This window comes from Meriones unguiculatus, chromosome X (genome assembly GCF_030254825.1).
Source record: "Meriones unguiculatus strain TT.TT164.6M chromosome X, Bangor_MerUng_6.1, whole genome shotgun sequence".
Classification (NCBI taxonomy): Eukaryota; Metazoa; Chordata; class Mammalia; order Rodentia; family Muridae; genus Meriones; species Meriones unguiculatus.
In genome coordinates this window covers 81520632-81546037 of record NC_083369.1, presented here as the reverse complement: position 1 = coordinate 81546037, position 25406 = coordinate 81520632, and the positions used below count along the sequence as shown (strand labels likewise).

The window sequence follows — 25406 nt, the reverse complement described above, 5'->3', positions numbered from 1 at the left end:
TCTTTAATTGGTTTGTTGGATATGTTTTTGGTTATTATTTTGTTATCAAAATTTGTGAATATGTGCGAAATCATCTGATGTTACTAAATTTTAATTTCCTAAACAAAATAAAACATTAATCATTGTTTTAATCACAATTTGTGTTGTTTGCTTCATGTGAAGAATTACTTATCCTAAAGCTGTCCTTTATTTTTGTGAGGGTTGTTCTTAGTATCGCAACATTTTTAAGTCAATAAAAGCCCTTTAAATTAAATTAAATTAAATTTTATTTATTTTATTTTATTTTATTTTATTTTATTTTATTTTATTTTATTTTATTTTATTTTATTTTATTTTATTTTATTTTATTTTATTTTATTTTATTTTATTTGTTAGTTTCCTTGCTTGCATGCTTTTCAATACAGGGTTTCTCTATGTAATAGTCCTGGCTATCCTGGAATTGCTCTATAGATCAGGCTGGCCTCAAACTCATAGAGATCCACCTTCCTCTACCTTGAGTACTGGGATTAAAATTATATGCTACCACTCCTGGATTTTTTATGAATTTAAATATGGGGTATATGTAATTATGTAATGACTATTTTTCTTTTAAAAAATACTTTTTTTTTATTCTTAAGCAACAAAGCCGTTAAAGAAAATGACAAAGAAAAAGTAAAAGAGAAAGAAAAAGAGAAAAAAGAAAAGACTCCAGCTACAACTCCAGAGGCCAGGGTACTTGGAAAAGATAGTAAAGAAAAACCAAAGGAAGAACGGCCAAATAAAGATGAAAAAGCAAGAGAGACAAAAGAAAGAACACCTAAGTCTGACAAAGAGAAAGAAAAATTCAAGAAGGAAGAAAAAGCCAAAGATGAGAAATTCAAGACCAGTGTCCCAAGTGTAGAATCAAAATCGACTCAAGAAAGGGAAAGAGAAAAGGAGCCATCCAGAGAAAGAGATGTAGCAAAGGAAATGAAGTCAAAGGAAAATGTTAAAGGAGGAGAAAAAACACCAGTTTCAGGGTCCTTGAAGTCACCTGTTCCCCGATCAGATATCTCGGAGCCTGACAGGGGCAAGTGTACCTTTTTTATTTATTTACTTTTGGTCCTAATTATGCGTTTGATTGTTTCTTTGTCTTGATATGATAATTGTTTGATTTTGTTAGTGCATCAAATACTTGATCTAAAAAATTGTTCACTTTTTGAAGCATTTTGAATGACTGGAAATATACCTCATTATGACTATTTTTTTTTTCCAAACAGAACAAAAACGCCGCAAAATTGATACTCATCCTTCTCCATCACATTCCTCCACAGTAAAGGTTAGTATAGCCTGAGGAAGGCAGCATCCGTATTAGGCTCACCTGTTTGGAATATCAATGTCCTGACTTCCTTCAAGTTTTGTGCCAAGTATTCACTGGAGCCACTGGAGGTTTTATATTGCATTAGAAAATGAAATTTTTCTGTATTGGTGGACTGATTTTTCCTTTGAGTATTTTTATTATAAAAATGTTAGAACTTCAAGGACCTAGCAATAATTTTATTGTGTTTCAAAGTGCAAGAGAAATTTTACCCAGAAGTGCCTCACTGCTTTAAGCAGTCCTTTTTGGAGTGCAATGGTAGCTACAAGCAAACGAATCTTTTCAGCAGAATGAAGCTATTTTTCGGCATAAATATTGAAGATTATATAGTCATGAAGACTTCCTGAATGATACAGGATAAACAAGATACCTCTGAATTCATCAAGCTTCTTGATGAGCTTCATACTGATGTGCCTTCTAAGGAGTCTTGAAAGGAGTTCCATTTTAAAGTCTCCTTGGTGATGAGTTCTCCTGTAGTTGTGTTTATTCAGTGAGCATGCAGCTTCTGTTGTATCTTCCCTTGGAGGTTTGTTTATACCCATTGGGTTCCCAACAAGTTGAACGATAAGAGCAGATGTGGCATCCAGTCCTACCACCCAGCAAAGAGAAACCCCAGGCATTCAACTGCAGCACAAAATCGTGGGTGTAGCCTTCTTGAAGACTCAGGGTAGCCATTCCTTGCTCCATATTTAATTTTAATTCTAAAGTCATCTAATTTCATGGAATCTTTGAATTTGCAGTACATTGAACTTTTAAAAATGTAAGTTAATTAATTCTTCATCCAGAGCACTGGTGGAATACTGAAATTTATTTCCTTTTCTTCTATTTTTTTTTTGTTTGTGAGAGGCATGAGATTGAATATTCATAATACTTTGCAACAAAATATTGATTGTTTTATGGAATATTTTTTCTTCTAATGCCACTGAATTTTTTAGCTAGGATAAAATGTTTATATATGTCAGAGGTATAGATGAATAAATTTTGAAATCTAATTAGAAATCTAGCTATGAAAATATTAGTCAATTTTCTTCCCTGGTGGAATTTTTGGTGGAGAAAACTGTTTTACCTTTTTAAAGCCTCTTAATTACTTAAAGCTTAATATGAAATATGTGGCATAGACATTTATTTATTTTTAATTTTCAATCAACAAAATTTTATATTTTTTATATTTAATATTTATAATTTTAACATTACAATTCCATTATATGGTTTTGATTTTTTTTTATTGCTGATATGCATATTGATAATGATTTCCTGGAATTTATCCTCACAAGAAATAGCTGGTTTATTTCCAGGTTACAGACATACTTCCCAAAGTTCCTCTGGGTTCTGAGAACTATGCCAGCTCACCTGTCATCTCCATTCATTTTCTACAGGACAGTCTCATCGATCTCAAGGACTCTTCAGCAAAGGTTTGAGTCTTTTAAAATCATGCCTAAGTAAACCAGAAATTAATAATTTCCTTTATTTAGTAGGTACCACCATCCTAGTAAAATTTGTATGCTAGGAATGATGGGAAAAAGCACCCTGTTTGTATAGAATCACCTTTAGAAATTCTTACCACAAACATAAAAGCAGATGACAATGGCCCATTTATAGACATTGCTATGTGTGTGATATGGCAGTATTTTTTATATATTCTTGCTTGCTGTACTATGCATTTTTCTTTTATGCTTCAAAATCTAGAAATTCAAGAAGGTTCGGAGAAAGGAGAGTTGATGGTTTGTTTGGGATGGGTGGTTTGTCACAGAAAAAACTTGCCAGTTTTATTACTTTGTTTTTAGATAACTCAAACAAACAAGTTGTTTGCTGTATTCCTAAAACTTTTAAGAACTGAATCCATCTCAATCCATAAATTTGTTTATGTCTCCTTCTGCTGAAGTATCCTTTTAATAGCTGTGGCATAACACCAGGAGATACAGTAAATATAAAATAATCATTCTCCTGGAAAGGAGTGCTCAATTTAGTGTCTATGTTTATATGTAAGTATTAATTTTTCCTTTTATACTAGTCTCCTGGATATTCTTAAAAACAGCAGTCAGCTTGTGTATTTTATTACAGAGTTCATTTTAGTATTATGCTTGAATTGTCTATTGTTCATGTAACTTTGTCTTAAGAAATCTGTATCTTCTTAGATTTTTCTACTTTGTTTTATACTTATATGCTAAGCATGATTCTTTACAAATGGAATTTTGAAATGGCCATTTGATTTTATTTTTAAGAGAAATGTCTATTGATTCTGGGTAAACAACTACTAACTCTTAATGGGTTACATAGCCAAAGTGCCTGTGTCTTAAAAATATGGCATTGTTTTTTTAAGATAAACTATTATTTGAAATATTATCTGCTATACTAGGAGTAGTTTATTTTAAAGTAAAACCTTTTTATTGATTTTCATAAAAGTGTACTGAGGCATATAGTAGGTCTTTGAGGCCAGTTTGGGATGGTATTGTCAATATTAACAGTCAGTAGCTTGTATGAGTTGTTTTATATTTATGGGCTTTATGTAATAGTTTTAAATTGCTAGTATTTATTAAGGCATGTGTTAGAGTGGTTTGAAACCTGGTATTAAGATTAACTAGGTTTTCTTGTCAATGATGAAGATTATGGTTTCTTACATTTGTTGTGTTTTGCCGTTTTTCCATGTCTAGATAATATGTATTTGTCTCATCTCATGTTTATAACAGTACTAAGAGTTAAACAGGGCAGATGGTAGTGTCTTTTTGACAAATGAGAGACTGAGCTAGTCCCAGAGGTATACAACTTGTCATTACTGAAAATGTGAGCTAAAATTAAGGTTTCTTAGTTCTTAACATAACCATTTCAATAATAGCTGTAAAGGTTTCCTTAGTTCCGTTAGTGTGTTTATATTACTTTTTTAAACATGGCAATTGAAGTCAATTTTCCAGCACTTTTATACAAGAATATTTTTGTGGGAATTTGAAATTCAATAAATTATTCCATATGGAATCAGAAAATATGAAAATGACTTATAATATGCTATTAAAAATTTTGAGACTCATTTCATTTTTAGGTCCTTAGCTTAGCATGGGATCTTACAGTAAGATTTAGCCACTAAATACTTTAAGTTGAAGTCTTTATCCTTTGGTAAGTGTTCCAGAGTAGTGTTTTTGTGTAGTAGCTGATTTTATAATTTTAACTGTATAGAAAATCTAATAACATTTGAATGGCTTGGGATAAACATTCCTGGAAGTTGAGCAGTTTATATAGCCTCAATGTTTCTGAGGCAGCTTTTACTTCTTAGAGATTTTACTGTATGTGTCTGTCTTTCACGTTACCTTGTTACTTGTACATATGGAATTGTGTCCTTAATTTTAGTATAATTTTTTTAAAGTTATGCTTTGCCTCCAGGATTTTCTTTCTTAATAATTATTGGATATTTTTATTTTTCAATTTATAGTAAAGTAGTGCATCAATTTATTTTGTAGGTGTTAGAGATTAATACCTAACATAGTATACATATATTTTATCAGCTCACATTCTACTCCCATTTCTACCTCACATATTTCTACTTTTGATCAGTTGTATTTTGGTAGTGCAGTACTAGGAGCTATGTATGTTGAAGAGAGTACAACATGCTTCTCTTTCAATGAAGGCTTGATTTTGAAAGTTGGTCATAGTCTTCTATTAGATATTAATGATCTCAATCTAAAGACATAAAATCAAATTAGCAACAAAACCCTACATGTTACATACAGATTGTCCGAACACATCATTAACTTTATTTGGTAAATATATATTAAGCATTCATTGTATGTACTAGCCTCTCAGAAGTGTATACAAGTGGAAAAGGCATCTAGTTGGAGATGTACTAGAAATGAATATGGACCAAAATAAATAACTTGTGGTTAGTAAGGAAACTCTGTTACAGAAGTGGCAAAAAAAAAATAATAAAAGAGTCCATAGCAAAGTAAATTGCAGAGCTGAGAGACAGTTTAGGTGCTGATCACTCTCAAGGTATCTTTGAAAACCTAAGAATTTTAAGATAGAAGAAATTAATCATTATAGTAAGGTAAACTGGATAAAAGTTAAAGACTACTGGTGGCCAAAGAACATTAGGTTTCTGTATTGTAAGATTTAATTGTATTATGCAGTATGCTTAGAATGCCTAAACAAACAAGTATGAATTCTACTCAGTAGGTGGTGAGAAACTGTGTTTTGTAGACAAAGGTGTTGTCAGTTATTAACAAAGTCACTGTGGAAGAAATGAATTGCTATATTTCTAACCCTAGAATTTGAGTGTATATCAGTCAGGAACGAATTATTTACTTATTAATATTAAAGGTCCTAGACAAGTGTCTCAATTCTTTTCAGTACAGAATTCAAGTAGGCATGGATAAAAATGTCTTTTTGGACTGGGGAGGTGGATACTGTTGTAGTAGGAGAGCTGAAGCAGTACTTTAAAGAGATTGTTGAGTAATTCAGTAATATATTACTGAGTTTGTCTTATCTAGTTCATAAATAATATTAGGATGTGAGAAAAGAAATGTGAATAAATTTCACAATTAGAAAAATATTTTAACTGTCATTTAAAGTAAGATTTTTTTTTTCAGAAGTAGGCTTTTTTTTTTCCTTTGGTTAAAATAACCTTGATGTTTGCATATTTTATTACTAATAGACCTTCTGACAGAGAATATTTGTTCTATCACTTTTGAGTCTTTTGAGTTTAGTCATCCTCAGCTGACCTGATGGTTTCCTGAGCTATTTAGAACCAGTTAGGTAGAATTCACAGTTGTCATCATTTGATAGAGTTACAGTACTTTCAAAAGTAGAGAATATGCATCAGTCTTTATATTTAAAAAATATTTGATATAATCATTGCTTGGTTTATATGTAGGCAAAATGGACTTACTAGTAAAATCATGGCTAGGTTTTATTTGTACCTTTTTTGCCCATTGTCATTGACTGTTTATTAGTAAATGGTAAGACTTTCAAATATCCATGACTGCAAAGGGCTTGTTTTGTATTGTTTGTTTTTGTCTTTTTTTTTTTCAGCAGAAAAAGTCCAGTTGCTGTTTTTTACATACTTCTATATGCTAGAGTGACAAAGAAAATGCTGACTTGTGAATTTACTGTGAAATGTCAGTTGAGGCAATAATGAACTGAGTTAAAATGGAAATATTTATAAGGCCCAGTATTAAAGCCTTTGTAAATATGTCACATTCTTTTATTTTAGCTCTCATAAAACAAGCAGATAACTCGTTTTGACTAGTAAAAATACCAAAGGCTGACAGTACTGGAAAACTAATAATCTTTAGTAATATTGCCTTAATTTTAACAGCTCTACATTAATCATATTCCTCCACCACTGTCCAAGAGTAAAGAGAGAGAAATGGACAAGAAAGATTTGGACAAGTCAAGGGAAAGATCCAGAGAAAGAGAGAAAAAAGATGAAAAGGACAGGAAAGAGCGGAAAAGGGTTTGTAATTTTAAAAAATTAGCTTGGAAAGCTTTATTTTGTGTATAGTAATGTTTTTTTCTGCTTTTAGAAAATACTGTTTTATTCCATAGCAGTCTGTTTCAAGTATTAACTGGTATTTTCATCCTAAAATGTGTTGCATCTTCTGTAAATAAGGAACTTCAGTTTAGTAATCTCTTTGATGCCATTTTATCCAGTGTGTGGTACTACAAATATCCTCCAATGCTAGTTAGTGATATCTTTCTTGTATAAAATAATACTTAAAAACAAAACACAACAACAACAACAACAAAAAAACATAACCCTTGATCAATGTAGTTCACAATTCTTGGTTCTAGGATCACTCAAACAATGACCGTGAAGTGCCACCGGACATAACAAAGAGGCGGAAAGAGGAAAATGGAACAAGTAGGTCAATTTACTAGTACCTTAGAGGCAATCATCAGAGTGAATTGGAAAAGCCTTTCATTATTCTCTTTTGTAATTTTAGTGGGGGTTTCAAAACACAAAAGTGAGAGTCCGTGTGAGTCTCAATATTCAAATGAGAAAGACAAAGAGAAAAATAAGTCAAAATCTTCAGGCAAAGAAAAAGGCAGTAGTGATTCGTTTAAATCTGAGAAGATGGATAAAATCTCCTCTGGTGGCAAAAAGGTAAATTAGGAACACAAAAGAACTGTATACTTTTTGGAAAACGTGTTTTATTATTTTTTGAGACTGCTATATATAAGTACTGTATTTATACCATTTCTGTCCCACACTCTTGACTCTCAGTTTTCTTGTGTATTTCCTCAACTTCCTCTAAACTTAAAGACCTTTTCTTAAATTATTTGCTGTACCTATATGTTTCTATAAGAAAACCTACTGAGTCCATTTTGTGCTGCTCATGTGTGTATGTGTTTAGGACTGACCACTTGAGATTGGATAACTCTCAGGGACTTGTCCTTAGAGAAGGCCGAGTATTTTCCTCTCATAGCAGCCATTAATTGTATATGGCTCTTCATCTAGGTATAGGGGCTTGTGAGGAAAATAGTTAAACCTTGTGAATTTAGTGCCTCAGTTTATGATGTACATTCCTGCCAGATAATCGCATTAATTATTTTGGAATGGGAACAGGAGGCTTGAGAGGTAGTAGGTACTCTGGTTGGAAAAGTTGATCTAGAGCAGTCCTACATGATTATAAAGTTAGAATTAGTATATTCTGAAATTCTGTTTATCTCCATTTTACTCTCACCACATCAGGTTTTGTTTTTGTTTTGTTTCATTTTGTTCCTTTCAAGACAGGGTTTTTCCATGTAGCCCTGACTGTACTGGAACTTACTCTGCAGACCTCCCGAGTGCTGGGATTAAAGGCATGTGCCAGCACCATCTGGCTCATCACTCCAATTCTTTATGTTTACTTCTACCCACAGTTCTTTGTTTTTTGTTTTTCTTTATTCTTGAAATCTATCTATCTATCTATATAAAGTACATTCTGTTAAATATTACTAATTGATACTCAAATCTCAAGATGCTCTATAAAATAATTGGCAAGCAATTACTAAGTTGGAAACTGTTTACAAAGCATTACTCTAAATGTTAGAAATGTGTAGTGTACTTTTAATTTTTAAAAGAAGTTTTAGAAAAGTAAACAGATAATTTAATTCTGTATGCTTCCAAAGATAGGCTGTTCTTTTTCAGTTTTTTTTTCTGTACTTTTTTTAGTTGTATTATTATTATTATTATTATTATTATTATTATTATTATTATTATTAATGTTATTCAATTTGTATCCCAGCTGTGGCCCCCTCCCTTCCCAATTACTCCCTCCCTCCCTCCTCTTCTCCCATGTCCCTCCCCAAGTCTACTGATAGGGGAGGTTCTCTTCCCCTTCCACCTGACCCTAGCCTATCAGGTCTCACCAGGACTATATGCATTGTCTTCATCTGTGGCCTGGTAAGGCTGCTCACCCCTCAGGGGTAGGTGATCAAAAAGCCAGCCCCTGAGTTCATGTCAGAGACAGTCAGATTCCCTGTACTCTGCCCAAAGTTTGACCAGGAGTCTCAGCATCTGCTTCGATACCCTGCTGAGTAGAGTCTTTCAGAGTCCAACTGTGGTAGGCTCCTGTCCTGTTTCTTGTTTTCTCCCTCTTCCAATGTCTGTCCAGTTTGCCTTTCTAAGTGAGGATTTATCATCTTATCCAGGGTCCTCCTTCTTGTTTGGCTTCTTTAGGTGTACAGATTTTAGTATGTTTATCCTATTTTATATGTCTAATATCCACTTGTAAGTAAATATACTATGTATGTCTTTGTGCTTCTAGTATACTTCACTTAGGATGATCTTTTCTAGATCCCATCATTTGCCTGCAAATTTCATGATTTTCTTGTTTTTAATTGCTGAGTAGTATTCCATTGTGTAAAGGTACCACAATTTCTGTGTCTATTCCTCAGTTGAGGGGAATCTGGGTTGTTTCCAGGTTCTGGCTATTACGAATAAAGTTGCTACAAACATCATTGAGCAAATGTCCTTGTACAATTGAGCAGTTTTGGATATATGCCTAGGAGTTGGGTTCACATAGAATATTGTCAGTGGTTCTTAACCTGTGGGTCATGGCCCATTTGGCAAACCCCTTTCTCTAAAAATATTTACATTACAATCCATAACACCAGCAAAATTACAGTTACGAAGTAGACATGAAAATCATTTTATGGTTGCTGTCATCACAACATGAGGATTGTAGCATTAGGAAGGTTGAGAACCACTGAATTGAGTGGTATGTATATTTGTAGTATTGCACATTTGTTGCTTGTCTGGTTCCAAAATATTTTTAATTGTCCTGAAGGGGAAACCTAGGCTCATGATACATTCACTCCTCACTTTGCCTTCCCCATTCCTTGGCAACCACTAATCTGCTTTCTGTCTCTGTGGATTTACCTATTTTTAATGTTTCATATAAGTAAAATTATAAAATATGCTCTTTTGTATCTGCCTTGTTAGAATGGTTTGAAGCTGTTCTATATTGTATCTACCATTACTTAATATCTTATGACCAAATAATATTTTATTATCTAAATATACAACATTTGTTTAATCATTTTTAGTTGATGAACTTTTGTTTTGTTTTGAGACAGGGCCTCCCTTAGTAGCCCAAGCTGGCTTCGAGCTTCCTCAATACTTCATTCTATCCTTAAACTTGTAGTCCTCCTGCCCCAGCTTTCCTGGTTCTAAGATTATAGGTGAAAGATACCACACCTAGCCATGTGTAGTATTTTTAGATCATTTCCACTTTTTGGCTATTCATTGACCATTTGTGTGCTGGTATGAAATAATTCATTTGACTACCTTCAGTTTTCTAGGGATAGAATTTCTAAGTTATTAGATAATTTTGTTTAGCTTTTTTGAATTGCTGCCAAACTTCCACAGTGGCTATATAGTTTGCATTTCTATTAGCAATACATCAGGTCGCAGTTTCTGTACATCCTTGTCAACACTGCCTACTTTGTATTTTTAGTTTATTCACAGTCATCCTACTGGATGTGAGTGATAATTCATTATGGTTTTGATTTGTATTTCCTCGGTAACTATTGGTGCCAAATATCTGTCTCCTCTGTGTATTTGTATATCTTCTTTGGAGAAATCTCTTCACATACTTTTATTGTTTTCAAAATGAGTTGTCTTTTATGACACTCACTTTTAAGATTTCTTTAGATATTCTAGATATTTAGCTTTCATTCATCTTTCGCAAATACCATTTCCTGTTCTATAAGCTGTTGCAGTTTGTGGTGGTACATGAATGTTTTTACTTTTGGAGTTCAGTGTTCCCATTTTTTTCTTTTGTTGCATGTAGCTTTGCTCTCATATTAAGCAAGTTTTTTGATGAAAAAATAAGGCTAGTGGATGAAAAAATATAGCTGGTAGATGATAAAAGGGAATTTTAAGCTCTGTGTGTGTGTGTGTGTGTGTGTGTGTTTTAATGTATTTGATTTTTCCTTCCCCAACTAATTCCATCATTCCTCATAGGAATCCAGGCATGACAAAGAAAAGATAGAAAAGAAAGAAAAACGGGATAGTTCAGGAGGAAAGGAAGAGAAGAAACAATATCCTTTTTTTCTTGTTTATATTTCACTTACTCTAATAGAATGATTTGATACTGTTCATATTTAGACTTAAACCTTTCTTGTATGTGGTGTAAGTATGCAGGAGCTTATTATTTTTTAAGTGATATTTTTAGTTAACCCTCAGTGTATGATCTGAAAACAAGAGATTCAATCTTCTTGATTTTTAAAAAATAATTCTGTAGTGACTGAGATGTTTTAGGGCATAAGTTTTATAGAATCTGTGTCTTTTTGTTGGTCTTATCTCTTTGTATAGTTACCAAGAAAACATAAAAAGAGGAACAGTGACTCCCTTGGGCTCGGGAACATAGTGACAAGAATGACAGAATGAAATGACACATATGCAGAGTTCCTAGAGCTTGAGGTTACTAGGTTGAGCAGAGCCAATTAAGTTTGGACACTATTCTGCATGCCCCAAAGTTGTTTTCCCTTAATTTGTCATCTACTCATAAGTCCTCTGACAAGCACAGATAATGAACGCTTTCAACTAAGGTGAGTATTTTCCTCCTCCTTTTCATTTAGAGATTTACCTAAAGGAGGTCTGAAAATGGTAAAGCAACTAGATCTGTTTTTCAGGATACAGCTACTTGAATTTTACCTGAATATCCTGAGAGGCTTTTTGTGTATAGATATAAAATTTTCACTTATTTTAAAGCTCTTTTTACGTTAAGCTTGCTTATTAGTTACACTTAAAAAATCAAGATATGTTTAATAATTTCTGGCTGTGTCGTTGCAACCTAGTTCCATGTTTTCTGGATAATCAATTATGTTTTTAAAGCACCTGTAGCCCAATAAGTAGTGGTGGTGTTTATACTTTACAGGTGAAGAAATTAAAAGTGAAAGGTTGAAGCAGGTTCTAGAGGCATTAGGAAATAGAGTTGACACTTAGGGGTGGGACTTCAGTGTCTTCTGTTCTTTGTTCTTTTCTTTCTGCCACTGCTAATGTTTTAGAAAGTCAGGAATTATGTTCTGTACTTTTAGGTAGATTTTAAGTAGGCACATTTGTTTTCAAGGCAATGCATTTGCTCTGTATGATACATAAAAATGCTTAACTATCTTAACATAAATTATATGACCACCGTAGTGGACAGACTGTATTCTAATTTAGCCTCTTTTTTTTTTTGAGGACTTAGCATTTGAATTGTTATTCTTGGATGTTATAGGATTATTGAAGTATATAGGATGGTTTATCTCTTCCATTAATGATTCCAGATAGACTTATTTGAAGTTGACTTTTCTTTTTATTGCTCATTTTTTTGCTTCCATTGTAATTATCACTTAATACTATAATATACTGTTTATACCTTATCTCTAATATGAGCTGCTTCTAATAATTTATGGAACCAGATATATAACAAACCCTACTTAGTGTTATTTAGGGCTGAGAAATATCTGGGAGCTACTTGAGTATATGGAGAAGGGAAGCAATAATAAGCATTGAATGGGCCGAATCACTAAATCATGATATCTTCACACGATAGTGAATGCAGGAAACACAGTACTATGGTACCTCCTTTGATGTAGAAACTTAACCGTGAGTTAGCTACTATTTGGGCAGGTTTGTATTTTATAGTTTCTCTTAAATTTTTTATTATCATCACAAGGCTACTTTATGAGACATCCATGAACTATTGAATCAGGTGAAAAAAGGATTGAGGACATTGAGATAAGTACCAATATAAACTGACACTTAAGCATGTAATCTGCTCTCAGCAGAATAGGTGTGTTTGATCGTGTTCTCAGCGATATTAACAGTACAATTTTAAATTCAAACCAGTGTATTTGTGTGATGGAGGACTGAGCATGCAGTAGAAAACTATTTTGAGAAATATCAACAAAATCCTAAGTTAAAAATACAGGTTTTTGTGAACCCCATAGATTTGTAGGCTAACTTGCTTATTTATAATTGTTCAGTGGCACACATTTATTTTTAAAATAACATTATTTAATAATAGACTTAGAAGAATGTTCCATATTATTAGTATAAGCTCAGTGTTAATGAGAATAAAATTTTAATTGTATTGAGGACAGAATCCTGAAGTCTGTGTTTGGTACTGTTTCATTACTATGCCTTATTGTTATTTTGGGATTTTTCAGACAGGGACTCAGTTTGTAGCTCAAGCTGTCCTGGAATTTTGTATAGCACAGGTTGGCATCTAACCCACTGTGATCCTCCTGTTTCATCCTCTCAAATTCTATGGTTATAAGTATGCTTGATAGCAGCTACCTTTTCCTGAACTGCATTGAACTTTGGAGCAGATTTCAAGTGTAACCCTCAAAGTTCGACATTATTGAATAAGACTCTGTGGACACTTTTGTGATGTCTTTACTAACATCCATTATCTTCTTTTCACTTGCTCTTGTACTTGCTGGTTTGTCATTTCAGGGTGTGGACAGACTCCTAAGCTGAACGTCTCCCCTAGGAGGATGCCAAAGCTCCATGAGTCATTTTCAGAAAGATATCTCATATAATTAAGAGCTTCTGGTGCTGTCCATTTTATGGGAATCTGCTTTAAGTCAGAAGATGCATACCCACCACCATCCTTTTGACAAGACATTCCAAAGTCACTGATTTTTTCAGAACATTATTTTCACCTGAAGGCAATTTCTTGGAGCAAGATCCCTGTGCATACAATTTTTACTTGAGATATGCCATCCAGAAGCAGCATCTAATGAGAAATTCACTAACTGACTTTTAGTTCATCCTTCTTTCTCAGAAAGGAAAGGAAATTGCCTCGTGGAACCAATTCCTTAATGATGTAGATAGGTTGCCTTTGTGTGTGAACTCTGTTAAGTGTGAAAACATTGGGATGATTATGTTGCTTGGAGGGTTTTAGCTTCTTGTAAACATTTTAAATTTAATTCCAGTTCTTGGGAAAGATCTTTACGTTTGTTTGACAGCAACAACAATTTTACGTTTTAATGCATCCTTAAATATGTCATCAAAAGTTTCCTTGTCCTTAAGGAATTCTCATGGTGTGACATCATCTTGATTGAGACCCCATTTCTTATTCTTATTATGGTCATATGGATACCATAATAATGATGTTCTTTTTCTTTATTGGAACATTACATAGATATCATAACGATCAAGGACTCATTTCTTATTCTCACAAGTATAGTCATATGAATATCGTGATGTTCTTTATTGGAACATTATTCATTTTCAATCTAAAAACCTGAGATACAGTCACCATTTTAAAGTGGACAATTCAGTGGTCCTTAGTATATTCACTGTGTAGTGCCATCATCACTACAGTCTAATTGCAGACCATGCTGGTTAGCAGTCATTCTTTTTTTTTTTTTTTTTTTTTTTTTAAACATGAAAGAGAAAGCTAAATTCAGTTCTTGGAGTCGAATGTCAACTTCACAAAAAGTTAGACTTAAATGGGAGAGCAGGCGTGGTATAATCTTCACATTGACAGCTTAGGTGGGAAAATACTGCACATTATCTTAACTCCTTTCTTCAGCCACTGGAAGCTACTGACACATTTTTTGCCTATGAATTTGTCTGTTTTTGGACATTTCATATAAATGGAATCGTGCAATATTGTGTCCTTGGGGGCCAGGGTTCTTTCAACTACCGTTGTGTTACCAAGATTTATCCATGGTGTAGCATGTGTCAATAATCCATTCCTTTTTATGGTTATATATTCCATAGAGTGAATGTGCATCATGTTTTGTTTACCCATTTATTAATTTATGGACAGGAACAGTTATTTTTTAAGTATTAAAATTGTAAGCTCAACATCAGTGTATCCAAATTTATAATTGACGTCAAGATGATATATGGTATGAACAGACTGCTTTGTAGAAATGATGTGTAAATTATTTGTCAGCATTTCACGCAAGTGTGATATTATCTAAGGCCCCTTCTAGCTATTATTTTAGGAACTGTGTGAATGTAGTATTTTTATTAATACAGTTTTAATATGTTAAGCATTAATTTAAAATTTGAGAACAATGTTTGGCAGATATGAAATTATATGAAACATGCTGTAATGATCATGTTTTGAATTTATTTCATTATGCAGTATTTGAAAAATGTCTACATAAAGGAAAGGAAATGAGTATAATTGAGCCAATATATTTTTAAAGCAATTTTTATAATTTAGCAGACATTGCATCTTAATATAATTCACTATTAAAATTGTGACCTTGTGAAAAAAATGAAGTCATTTTTCTATTTCTTTTGGTTTATCCTGTAAAAAATTAGGTTCCTTTCCTTTGCTAAATGTTGTTTATTTTTTGATACATTCTTCCTTGTGCCTATAGAATGTAATTGTTAGTCTTTAATCTTTTTCTCTTTTCCACAGTCCTTCTTCCCTCTCAAACACTGAAAATGCGTATCAGTGTTTCTTAAAATTAATAATGTCTTAATAATTTCTAAAAATGAATAAAGACAGAAATATTTTAGCATTTTTTTGGGGGGGTTTCATTCAGGCCTTTGTTATTTGCAGAATTCACTGAAGTTTCTTCCTAAATGGTTTTTTTTTTTTTCCTTTCCTCCTTTCTTTTCTTTCTATTACTCTCTGGCCCTCCCTCTCTGCCCTCTTCTTTTATTGCATTGGCCTTCCTCCTTGCCTTTCCCTCAGCCTCTGCTTCATGCCTATCATCAATAGTACCAATTTGTTTCTTTCAGGTAGAAAGAATGAAATGAAATCATACAGCTGTGACCAGGATTTTATTTTCCTAAGTAGATTTCTGAGAGTTGTGAATGGAGCAGGCCCATTTTCAGTTATATTCTTTATTGCTCCATGCAGAAAACCTAAAATTGTTGTGTTATATGTACTTTAACTTGTTGCTTAATTTCTACATGTTTATTTTCAGTAATGGCTGAAAGTGTTAATTATTCCATATTTTAGCACAATGTGCTGCATATACTTTCCAATAAGCAAATAAGGTTACATGTGTAGAGAATTTCACTTTTGAGTAAATATTGCCTGGATTTTGGTCCCACCCCCCGATTTGAAATGTTTCCTTTTTAATGTTTGAAACTGAAAATAAACAGCTATTGAATGATTTTGAATTTACCTCATTTTAGTACTCAATTTTGTTTGGCCTGCTTTTAATATTAGTCACTAAAAATAAAGTGGAACACTGTCTTATGCAACGCCTAAGAATCGTTTTATATAGTATGTGTACAACATTAAAACCTGTTCTACAAAGAAAAATATACCAGCGCTCTCTCACTTGTCCCTTGCCATCTTACCTTGTAATTAGGAAATCTCTGGGGGGCGGGGAAGGGAATAAAAAATTAATTGTGTTTTAATTTTACAGCTACCGGAGCTTTGTATTGCTAAACTTACATCTGGAAAAGTTTCACGTGACATTTTTAAGAGAATTTTTTATCTACTGAATTCTACCAGTGTAACCATTTTTTTCTAAATAAACAATAGTTTTCTCAAATGACTATATCATTGTGTATGTTACTTATTTAGCATAACTTAGAAAAGTTAATTCAGTAATTTTTTAGCCCTTAATTTTTTTCTGCATGGGCTACATTGTCAAATAACACCTAATAATATGGAAACATTATTTGATTATTTTTGCACTTGGTGTAAGCTGTGGAATTTGGACATGTCTAATAAACATGTCTAATATCCAATTCTCAGAGTTGAAAAGGTAGTTTTATAAAAGAGGATTAAGAAGTGGCAACCCTAAGAATTGGCAAAAGAATATAAGTTTATGATGTTCATTTTCAGGTAACTGTAATTTGCAGAAGATGAGCAGAAAAATTATTTGTTGGAGTGTGGTTTGTGCATTGAGTGTTGAACACCTATAACATACCTGGCATAAAACATTGCAAAAGGAAAAAAAACCAAAACCTTCATTAAAGCAATCTGTGACTTTGAGAAAATAACAATTTACTTTGAAATCATCTGTGTGAAATGTTTAAGAAGTGCTTTCTTTTAATTTCATTCATGTTTTAAGGACTTTATGGTTATAGGAATAATGCATAATGTGCTTTGACAGTAAAAGACTGACAAAACTATAACCAACAGTATACTCAATTGAGATAAACTGTTTAAAATCCTTAATGAGACAAGGGTTCCCACTGTATCCATTTTTTTACTCATTATAGTACTGAGTGTATTAGCTAGAGCAAAAAGACCAGAGATGGAAAAGGGATTCACTTGAATGTAGGAAAGGAAGAATCCAATTATCTTTGCAATAACATGATATAAAAGATTCTAAAGGCCTTTCTCGAAAAAAAAATCTTAGATCTGATGGACATTTTTAGCATAGTAGGATAGAAAATCAGCACACAAGTCAATATCTGTTTTATGTATTACTAAAAAACTTGCCATGAAATAAGTCAGAAAGAACAATCCTGTTTGCGATAATTTAAAAATAATAAAACAACCAAGAATACACCTAACCAAGGAGGCCAAAGTCTTCTATAATGAAAACATCAAAACAAACAAAATTAAAGAGCTTATTTGGAGAGACATGCTCACGAATTGACAGAATTAATACGAAAATGGCTGCATTCCCCAAAATGATCAACAAAATCCCAGACATTCTTTATAGACATTAAAAAAAAAAAATCCTAACACTTAATATGTATCCTGAGCAGACAAAGCAATCCTAAATAAGAGTTTTGCTGGAAATATCACCTGATTTCATTACCCTATACAACCATAATAATAACATGGCATTGGCACAAACACAAACTAATAGGAAATTCCAAAACCACCCAGGTATAGCCACATTTTGACAAAGTGATTAGCCTCTGAATGAATTATGCTGGGAAAACTATCCACGTGTGGAGGGAAGAAAGTACATCCATATTTATCATGCACGAAATCAAATTCAGATGGACTAAAGGCTTTAACTAAAGACCCGAGGCTGAAACTGATAGAAGAAGACATAGAACAATTCAAGATACAAACATATACAAGGACTTTTGAAAATGTCTTTCAATAGCTCAGGAAATGATGGCAGCAGTTGACAGGCGGGAATTCATGACATTAAAGAACTTCCAAACAGAAAAAGAAACAACTAGCAGAGTGAAGAGACAATCTGCAGCATAGTAGAACATCTATGCCAAGTATATAACATTAATATATATGCATATATATTAATAATTTGAATATATTTTTCAAATGTACAATGAATCTCAGATGAAATACAAATGGCCAGCGAACATCCTGTGCTATCAAGGATATGCAAATTGAAACTACGCTGAGATTCCATCTCACCTCAGAATGTCCATCATTAAGAAAACATCATAAATGTCTAGGGTACGAAGAAAGAGGAACCCTTAATATATTGTGTAAGGTGGAGCGCCCAGCATGAAAATCAGTATGGAGATTCCTCAAAAGTCTAAAAAATAGATCTATCATGAAAGCCAGTGATACCTCTCCTGCGTTTATATATTGGAAGGACTCTATCAATGACCCACAGACATTCCTGCACATCTGTTTTACTGCCTCATTGTTCAAAATAGCCAAGATAAGAAACTAGGCTTTCCCCCATTAATGGATGAATGAGTAAAGAAGGTGTGATACACACACACACACACACACACACACAAAATGGGAGCTTTTTACAGCTATAGCTGTAAAATAATAATACAATTGTATCATTTGCAGAGAAGTGGCTGGAAGTTGAGATCATCTTTTTAAGCAAAATAAGTTAGACCTAGAAAATACTACATGACCGATTTTGAACTGGGAAGTTGGTAGTAGTTAGCATTTTGGGAGGATGAGGTAGGACATGGTTATGTATTTCCAGCAGGCATTGAACTCACAGTCCTCATGAGTACTGGGATTGCAGACGTGCATTTTCATGGCCAGCTAGCATTTCTTTCTCAGTAAATAAAAGTAATCTTTACTTGGGGCATTAAGAAGGACTACATCGATGTTAGAACATAGTAGCTTTCCTTAAGCAGAATTTCTGTGTCTGTCTGCCCATCTGCCTGCCTCCTTCTATGTACACTACCTGCATACAGGTGCCTGAAGAGACTAGAAGAAAATGCCAGTACTGCTGTAATTGAACTTAGAGGTGGTTATGTGTTGCCTGATAAGGGTGCTAGGTCCTCTGCAAAGGTCTATCCATGTGTTCTTATCTGCTGAGCCATCTCTCCAGCTCCATACCTTTGCCTTTAGCTGCAAAAGTATTTTGGAGGTAAGAAATTTAGCTGTGTTATATGACAGCTGCTTCTGAACATCTACCTTTTCTCCTTACAAGAGTCTAAAAACCATTTCCTGTTCTAGAGTATTTCTGACTATGTTTAGAAAAATGAGGTGTCAAACCTTTTCTATAAAACACCAGATAATAAATACTTGAGGCTTTGTGCTCATGTGTGTCTTTTGCAACTTTTCAGAGCTGCAGATGTAGTAAAAAAGCAGTCAGAGTATGCCATTGGATTTGGCTAAATACAGTCTGAAGAAATTTTATTTAAAAGAACAGATGAGAACCTGGATTTGGTTTGGCATGCAGGCTCTAGTTATCTGAGTCCTAACAGTATTTCTCCTTTTGGAGTTTCATTCAAAATATGTTTCAGTGCCTCTTATATCCTAGAAGCAGAACAAAACGTGTCTGCTCTTATGGACCATCCGTTCTAGTTAGTGGATTCAGACAATAATACATAATGTTAAATAGAGGAAGGAAGACGTTTTGAAGAAGGATGGGTGAGGCAGGGTTTACTACTTTTCATACAGCATAATTATGGAGTGAAGGTGGATAAAACAGGACATTTGTGGTAGCTGCTGTGATATGAATATTTTATTTCTAGAAGAGGGAGGGCCTTTTGTAGATCAGGCTGGTCTCATACCACATATCTGAGAAAGGCCTTATATTTCTGACTTACCTGCCCAGTGCTGACGTAATATATGTGTACCACCACTCCCGACCATGAAACAAGCTTATGTTCTGCTCTGTGTGTATTTTTGATAGACTTGCTGTGTAGTCCTTGCTGGCCTTTAAACCTCCCAAGTACTGAGAATGCAGTGTGCCTCCACAGCCAGTTTGAATATTTTATTTACCTAGTGATATAGGATGAAATACCCATGATGCCCCACCCAGTTTTGAAACATTTACATGAAAGTCATAGGATATGCAGAATCTGTGGCTTTGAGGTTTGTCATTTATCTGAAAAGGTGTTCTTAATCTTAGCCTTATTAATAAGCTTGGGGATATTTATATTTCAGGTAAGATCCCAGCTTCTTCAGATCATTTTCTTGTCACTGAGGACTGAAAGAAACTTATTTTCACCAGGAAGCCAAGTTTTGTTTTGTTTTCAGGAAATAAAACAGTAGGAAGTACCAGGCTTGGTGGCACATACCTTTTGTGTAGCACTTGAGAGACAGAGGCAGGTGGATCTCTGAATTCAGTCTTGATCTGCTTAGTGAGTTACAGGTCAGCCAGGGCTATGGAGTGTCTCAAAAGCAAACAAGTCGAAAGAAGCATTTTTGAATGGCTCTGAGTGTTAAATTACTAGATGATTATTATTGCTCCTCCTGCAACTCAGTTCACAGTAAAAGTGGTCAAGATATACAGATTTTTGATAATTTTGTTTGGTCCAGGTAGAAAATTTTGGAGATTTGCAGTAGGGTATATAACCTGGGAATTATGATAACATTTGTTATATGATAATTTCGTTATTGAAATTAGCTTCTTGTCATATAATATATTCTGATTATCATTGCCTCTTCCCCAACTTTTCCCAGATCCTCCATACTCACCTAGATCTTCATCCTTTCTTGCTCTCTTTCATTAGAAAAGGAACATGCATCTAAAAAAATAATAAAAAAGATAATAAAAACAAACCTGAATATGACAAAACAGATGAACAGAAAAACAAAGAGCTAAAGAAAAAGCTCAAGAAACAAATATAGCCACACACACACACACACACACACACACACACACATTGGCATGTATAAAATTGGAAATCTTAATATATAAATTAAAAGACCGTCAGGCAGAGAAAGAGAGAAGAAAAGAAAGAAAGGTGGGGAACAAAAGCCCAAACAAAGCACTTATGAGAGAAAAACAAAAACAAAACACCTCCAAAAATATTGTATCATTGAGTTTTTTTTTTTCTTTCTTTGTGTGTGTTGGCCATTTACTGCTGGGTATGGGGTCTGGTCTTAAGAGAGTAGTTTGTATACCCAGTGAGGCAGGCTCTGTTGGGGAAAACTAATCTTTCATTGGTGCATGGTTATTATTTGTAGATAGCTTTGGCATCAGGGATGGGACCTTGTGCCAACTTTTCCCAATGCTGAGACCCCATCGGGTACAGACCTGAGCAGGTGCCTTGCATGCTGTCACAGTCTGTCTGGGTTCTTATGTACATGAGTCCTCCTCTGCATAGAAGACTTTGTTTTCTAGATATTCTCCATCGCCTCAGGTTCTTAACAATCTTCCTACCTCTATTTCCTCAGGGTTGCTTGAGCCAAGGGGTGGGGTGGGAGATTTCCAGTATCTCTCACTTTCTGTACCTTGTCCACCTGTGAGTCTCTATATTCCTATCCACTGCAGGAGGAAGCTTCTCTCATGATGTCTAAGCAAGACACTGATCTGTGAGTTTAGGAGGTCATTACAAGTCATTTTGTCATTACATTCCTTTACCAGAGCAGTATATTTGGTTTTCCCCTAGGTCCCTGGCCTATTTGGTTAGCCACTCAAGCAGTGTCAGGCATGGGTTCCATCTCATAGACTGGTGAAAGAAACCATGAAGTTGGCCTGACCTAGCTGCCTTGAGAGTCATGCATCATAGGTTTTCAGGTTAGAGTCCATGCATGGCTCCTGGGGCACAATGTGCCTTCCAGTTCCTGAGAGACTGATGCATTCCCTCTGGTAGTGAAGTGTTTAGGCTCCTTTGTGTTTCTTTGTATGTTTTCTTGGTGGTCAAGGAAGCATGGAAGCTTGACAGGACAGCTGGTCTTAGACATTATTAATCTTGTGTACCCTGTATAGCTTACAAACATTGTATCCTGGCAACCACAACTGTATTGATCCTCGCGATTGCCATTATAATCTATTTCTGGTAAAAGTATAAAAAGTTAAGATTGCTCTTAATAAAATTGTCACATCCTCAGTCTTGCTGTCGCCCCTCCAACCTGAGCCTGGCTTCAGTCCTTGTGACCATATCAGTTGACCTTGGCTCAAGAGGGCACTTACAGAATGGTCCTTAAATCCAAGCAGATAGCAGTTGGGTTAATCACACAACTCTGTGCCACTGTTTCACTAGTGAATCTTTCTGCAGGTCACCACTATTGATTGAAGGGTTTGTATATGGGCTAATGTTTACCTTTATCCTTTGGTAGTATGCAGAGCATCTTTCAATCCTATAAACACTAGTCACTAGCAGTGTAAGCTCTAAGTAGTTACCAGCTTGACTTCTCTATATTCAATGTGTTATCTTCAGCAATAGTACATTACTATCAGTTTTTGGCCATGGCAATAACGTGGATTGTTTGGAGGTTCCAATAGTGCCCATTTGGCTAAAAACTCAATTAGATGTAACCCATTCCCAGAAGTGGAGGCTTCGTTTGGTGATGAAAGATGTCTAGTTAGGACTCTGTCCCCCCCCCCCCATTATTTGGCAATTCTATTTAGATCACCTTAATGTATTTATATATTTTAGGAAGCTTCTAAAATATTTAGAAGCTTAGGTTTCCATACTACCCCTCAATTGACCCTAAGTTTTAGTGGTTCCTCCCCGTATTCCCTCTCTAATGTCCTTCTTTGCTTCCCTTCCCTGCTTCACCATCCTATTACAGTCCCCACCCCATACATCCATAATTATTCTATCCTTCTCCCAGTCCCTTACTCTATACCTAGCCTCTGTAGTTATATAGATTGTAGTTTGTTGCTCACAGACTTAACAGCTACCATCCACATATAAGCAAGTACAAAACACGTTTATTTTGGGGGTTCTGGATTACCTCACTCAGGAAAATTTTTAACTAGCTCCATCCATATACCTGCAAATTTCATGACTTCATGTTTTTGACAGCTGAGTAATAAATATTCCATTGTGTAAATCTACCAAATTTTCTTTATCCATTCATCCTTTGAGGAACATCTAGGTTTCCAGTTTTTGCTATTGTGAATAGTGTAGCAATGAACATAGTTGAACAAGTGTCTCACTGGTAGGATTAAGCTTTTGGGAGAGAGGGAAAAGAGTGATATAACTGGATCTTGAGGTAGATTGATTCTCATCATCCTGAGGAATTGGCATACTGATTTCCATAATGACTGCACAAGTTTGCGCTTCCAGCTGCAGTGGATGAAGGTCTACAGGAGAAAGGAAAGCTGAGTCAGGAGGATCTGATTCCCTGGCCAGTGTGTCCTGTTGGTTTCAGGGAGAGAGTATCTTAGGTGTTGGTTGGTCAGACAAAGGGATTGGGTGAGGAACGAAGGCTGTAAGAGAGAATATACTTAGTTCCCTATGTTTTGGTGCAGAGAGGAAGGAGAGACTACAGAAGATGGTGTGCTACCAAGCTAGAGATAAGACTGAGAATTGGGATTGGAGGGTGGAAAGGAGAGTGAAAATTGCTTATCTGATTCCATGGCCAGCTCTGCCAGATCCTGGCTGAGACAAAAGCATGGAGTGGGGAAGGAAGGCTTTAGGAGAGGCTCTGCTTAGTTCCCTAATACGTTTGAGTTTCCTCACAGTTTTTTTTTTTTTAATAAGCACATACATTTATAAAACTCAGAGACTCATATGGTCATTGTTACCATGTTGCAAATATTATAAAAAGTATCACTGTTTTAAAAGTCATGTCCAGCCTTGTTTTATTATTATTATTATTATTATTATTATCATTTGGGGGGGTTATAGATTTCTCAGGTTGCTTATATGGAAGCTGTAATACACTAGCTTCGTATTTTGTGTCATTACTTGGGAGCATGACTTAAGTTTTTAAGAAGGATTTTATTTTTAATTGTGTGAATTTGTCTGTGTCTGGGTTTGCAGTTCCCTTGTAAGCCATAAAATGGTGTTAGATCCTCATTCAATTGCAACTAAAGGTGGTTGTAAGCCACCCATAAACACTGATCCTGAAAGAGCCCTTCCTTTGAAAATATTCCTTAGAAGGCATGGGTTGTATAGGATCTAATTACCTACAGAGATAAGTCTATATAAATGAGATTTATCCAAATAAGAGCAAAAATTTTGGAATTGCATGCTGGTTAAATTCTGTAATTTCCAAATGCAATTCCTATATGAGAATCACCTGAGGAAGTGATTCTAAAGTCACTCGAACAACTCACCCAATGGCATTCTGATTCATTATACTTTGGTGGGGGCTTCTTTCTGATGATTCCTGGTTTGCACACTTGTAAACATATTACCAGTAACAGTGAAAACTGATGCCAGTTATTGAGTACTCACTATATAGTAGGCCCTGTTTTAGGTGTGTTACATGTACTGTTAAGAATTAATTCATAGATGGGCACCATATGCATTCCCAGGTGAGGAAGTGTGATTTAGTAGAGTTCATCAGAGAAGTAGAAATGGACAAGAAAATTGATCTGGATATGCAGGCAGCAGCTTTTCATCTATAGAGATACTGAAAATAACAAGATTAATATTGATCAATGTAATAAAAAGATTAGTGTTATCATGCATTTTTCAAGTTAAATAAAAGACTCCCTCCACAAAATGTCTTAAGATAGCACAGAATCATATCCAAAGAGAATTTACCTCTCAAATTTCATCTAGTCCTGTACTAGTATGATTAATTGCTTCATAATTGCTCTGGAATTCAAGTTCAACATTTTCTGTTCATTAACACCAACTCACAATTAAACCCAACATCCAAACACCTACGCTGTCTAGGTGGAAATCCTTCACAGCTCCTTTCTAGATCAATCTGTTGAAAACAGTACTTCTTCCATCACACTTAGTCTTAAATTCTTAAACATACACAGTCCTCTTCAAATGTAATTGCTTTCCAGATATATGTGGTATTTTACACCTCATTTCCTGTGTATCATAAAAAATCAGAAATTTAAAAATTACCAGCATGATTTTTGTCCTTATTATTTATGCTTTGGATCAATTATCCCAGAAAGCATAAAATGTTCGTACACAGTAGTATGTAGCAGAGACACATCCAATAACAATTCATAAATGTTATTTGTTAATGATGGTATATGCAACCAGAAGTGGCTACTATTTTATACTGCATAAAATTAGGACCATAAACTCTATAAACATAGTAGAAGATCATTGAGGCTCTGATATAAGACAATTTGTGGGTACAGAAGAATTAGTAGCTTTTTAATCAGTCTACTTTAATGACATCTTGATGTCATCTAACAAAAGGAAGGTCAGCCTAAACTAGGGGTTAAGTAACATGCCATTTTCTAGCTCTTATCCCTTAAATAAAGGTTATTTCTGATTTCCAATTGCATATTTAACCAGTTTATATGTGCTATGCCCAACCAGAGCCTTTTCTTTTCCCTCTATTCCCTCTATTAAACACTTCTATTTAGCAATTTATCAAAGAAATTAAGTTTTAACAGCCTGGTCCAGGTAGAAATAGCCATTACAGCTTAGAAAAAAATATCTAATAAT

General features: G+C 34.5%; 1 protein-coding gene across 3 annotated transcripts in view; it reads left to right on the top strand.

Annotated features, from left to right (window-relative positions):
- Thoc2 (THO complex subunit 2) overlaps positions 1-15900 on the top strand; it is a 114979-nt gene extending 99079 nt beyond the window's left edge. The window contains exons 31-39 of one of the 3 annotated variants that reach the window (XM_060375258.1): positions 618-1048; positions 1239-1297; positions 2713-2748; positions 6639-6776; positions 7115-7184; positions 7267-7427; positions 10773-10849; positions 11314-11359; positions 13254-15900. In XM_060375258.1, the coding sequence (XP_060231241.1) occupies positions 618-1048; positions 1239-1297; positions 2713-2748; positions 6639-6776; positions 7115-7184; positions 7267-7427; positions 10773-10849; positions 11314-11341 (1000 nt within the window). In that variant the 3' untranslated portion in view covers positions 11342-11359; positions 13254-15900. Of the gene's footprint in view, positions 1-617; positions 1049-1238; positions 1298-2631; positions 2749-6638; positions 6777-7114; positions 7185-7266; positions 7428-10772; positions 10850-11313; positions 11360-13253 lie in introns of all 3 variants that reach the window. The other 2 variants (XM_060375257.1, XM_060375256.1) reach the window with 2 other exon arrangements.
- The last annotated feature ends 9506 nt before the right edge of the window (positions 15901-25406 follow it).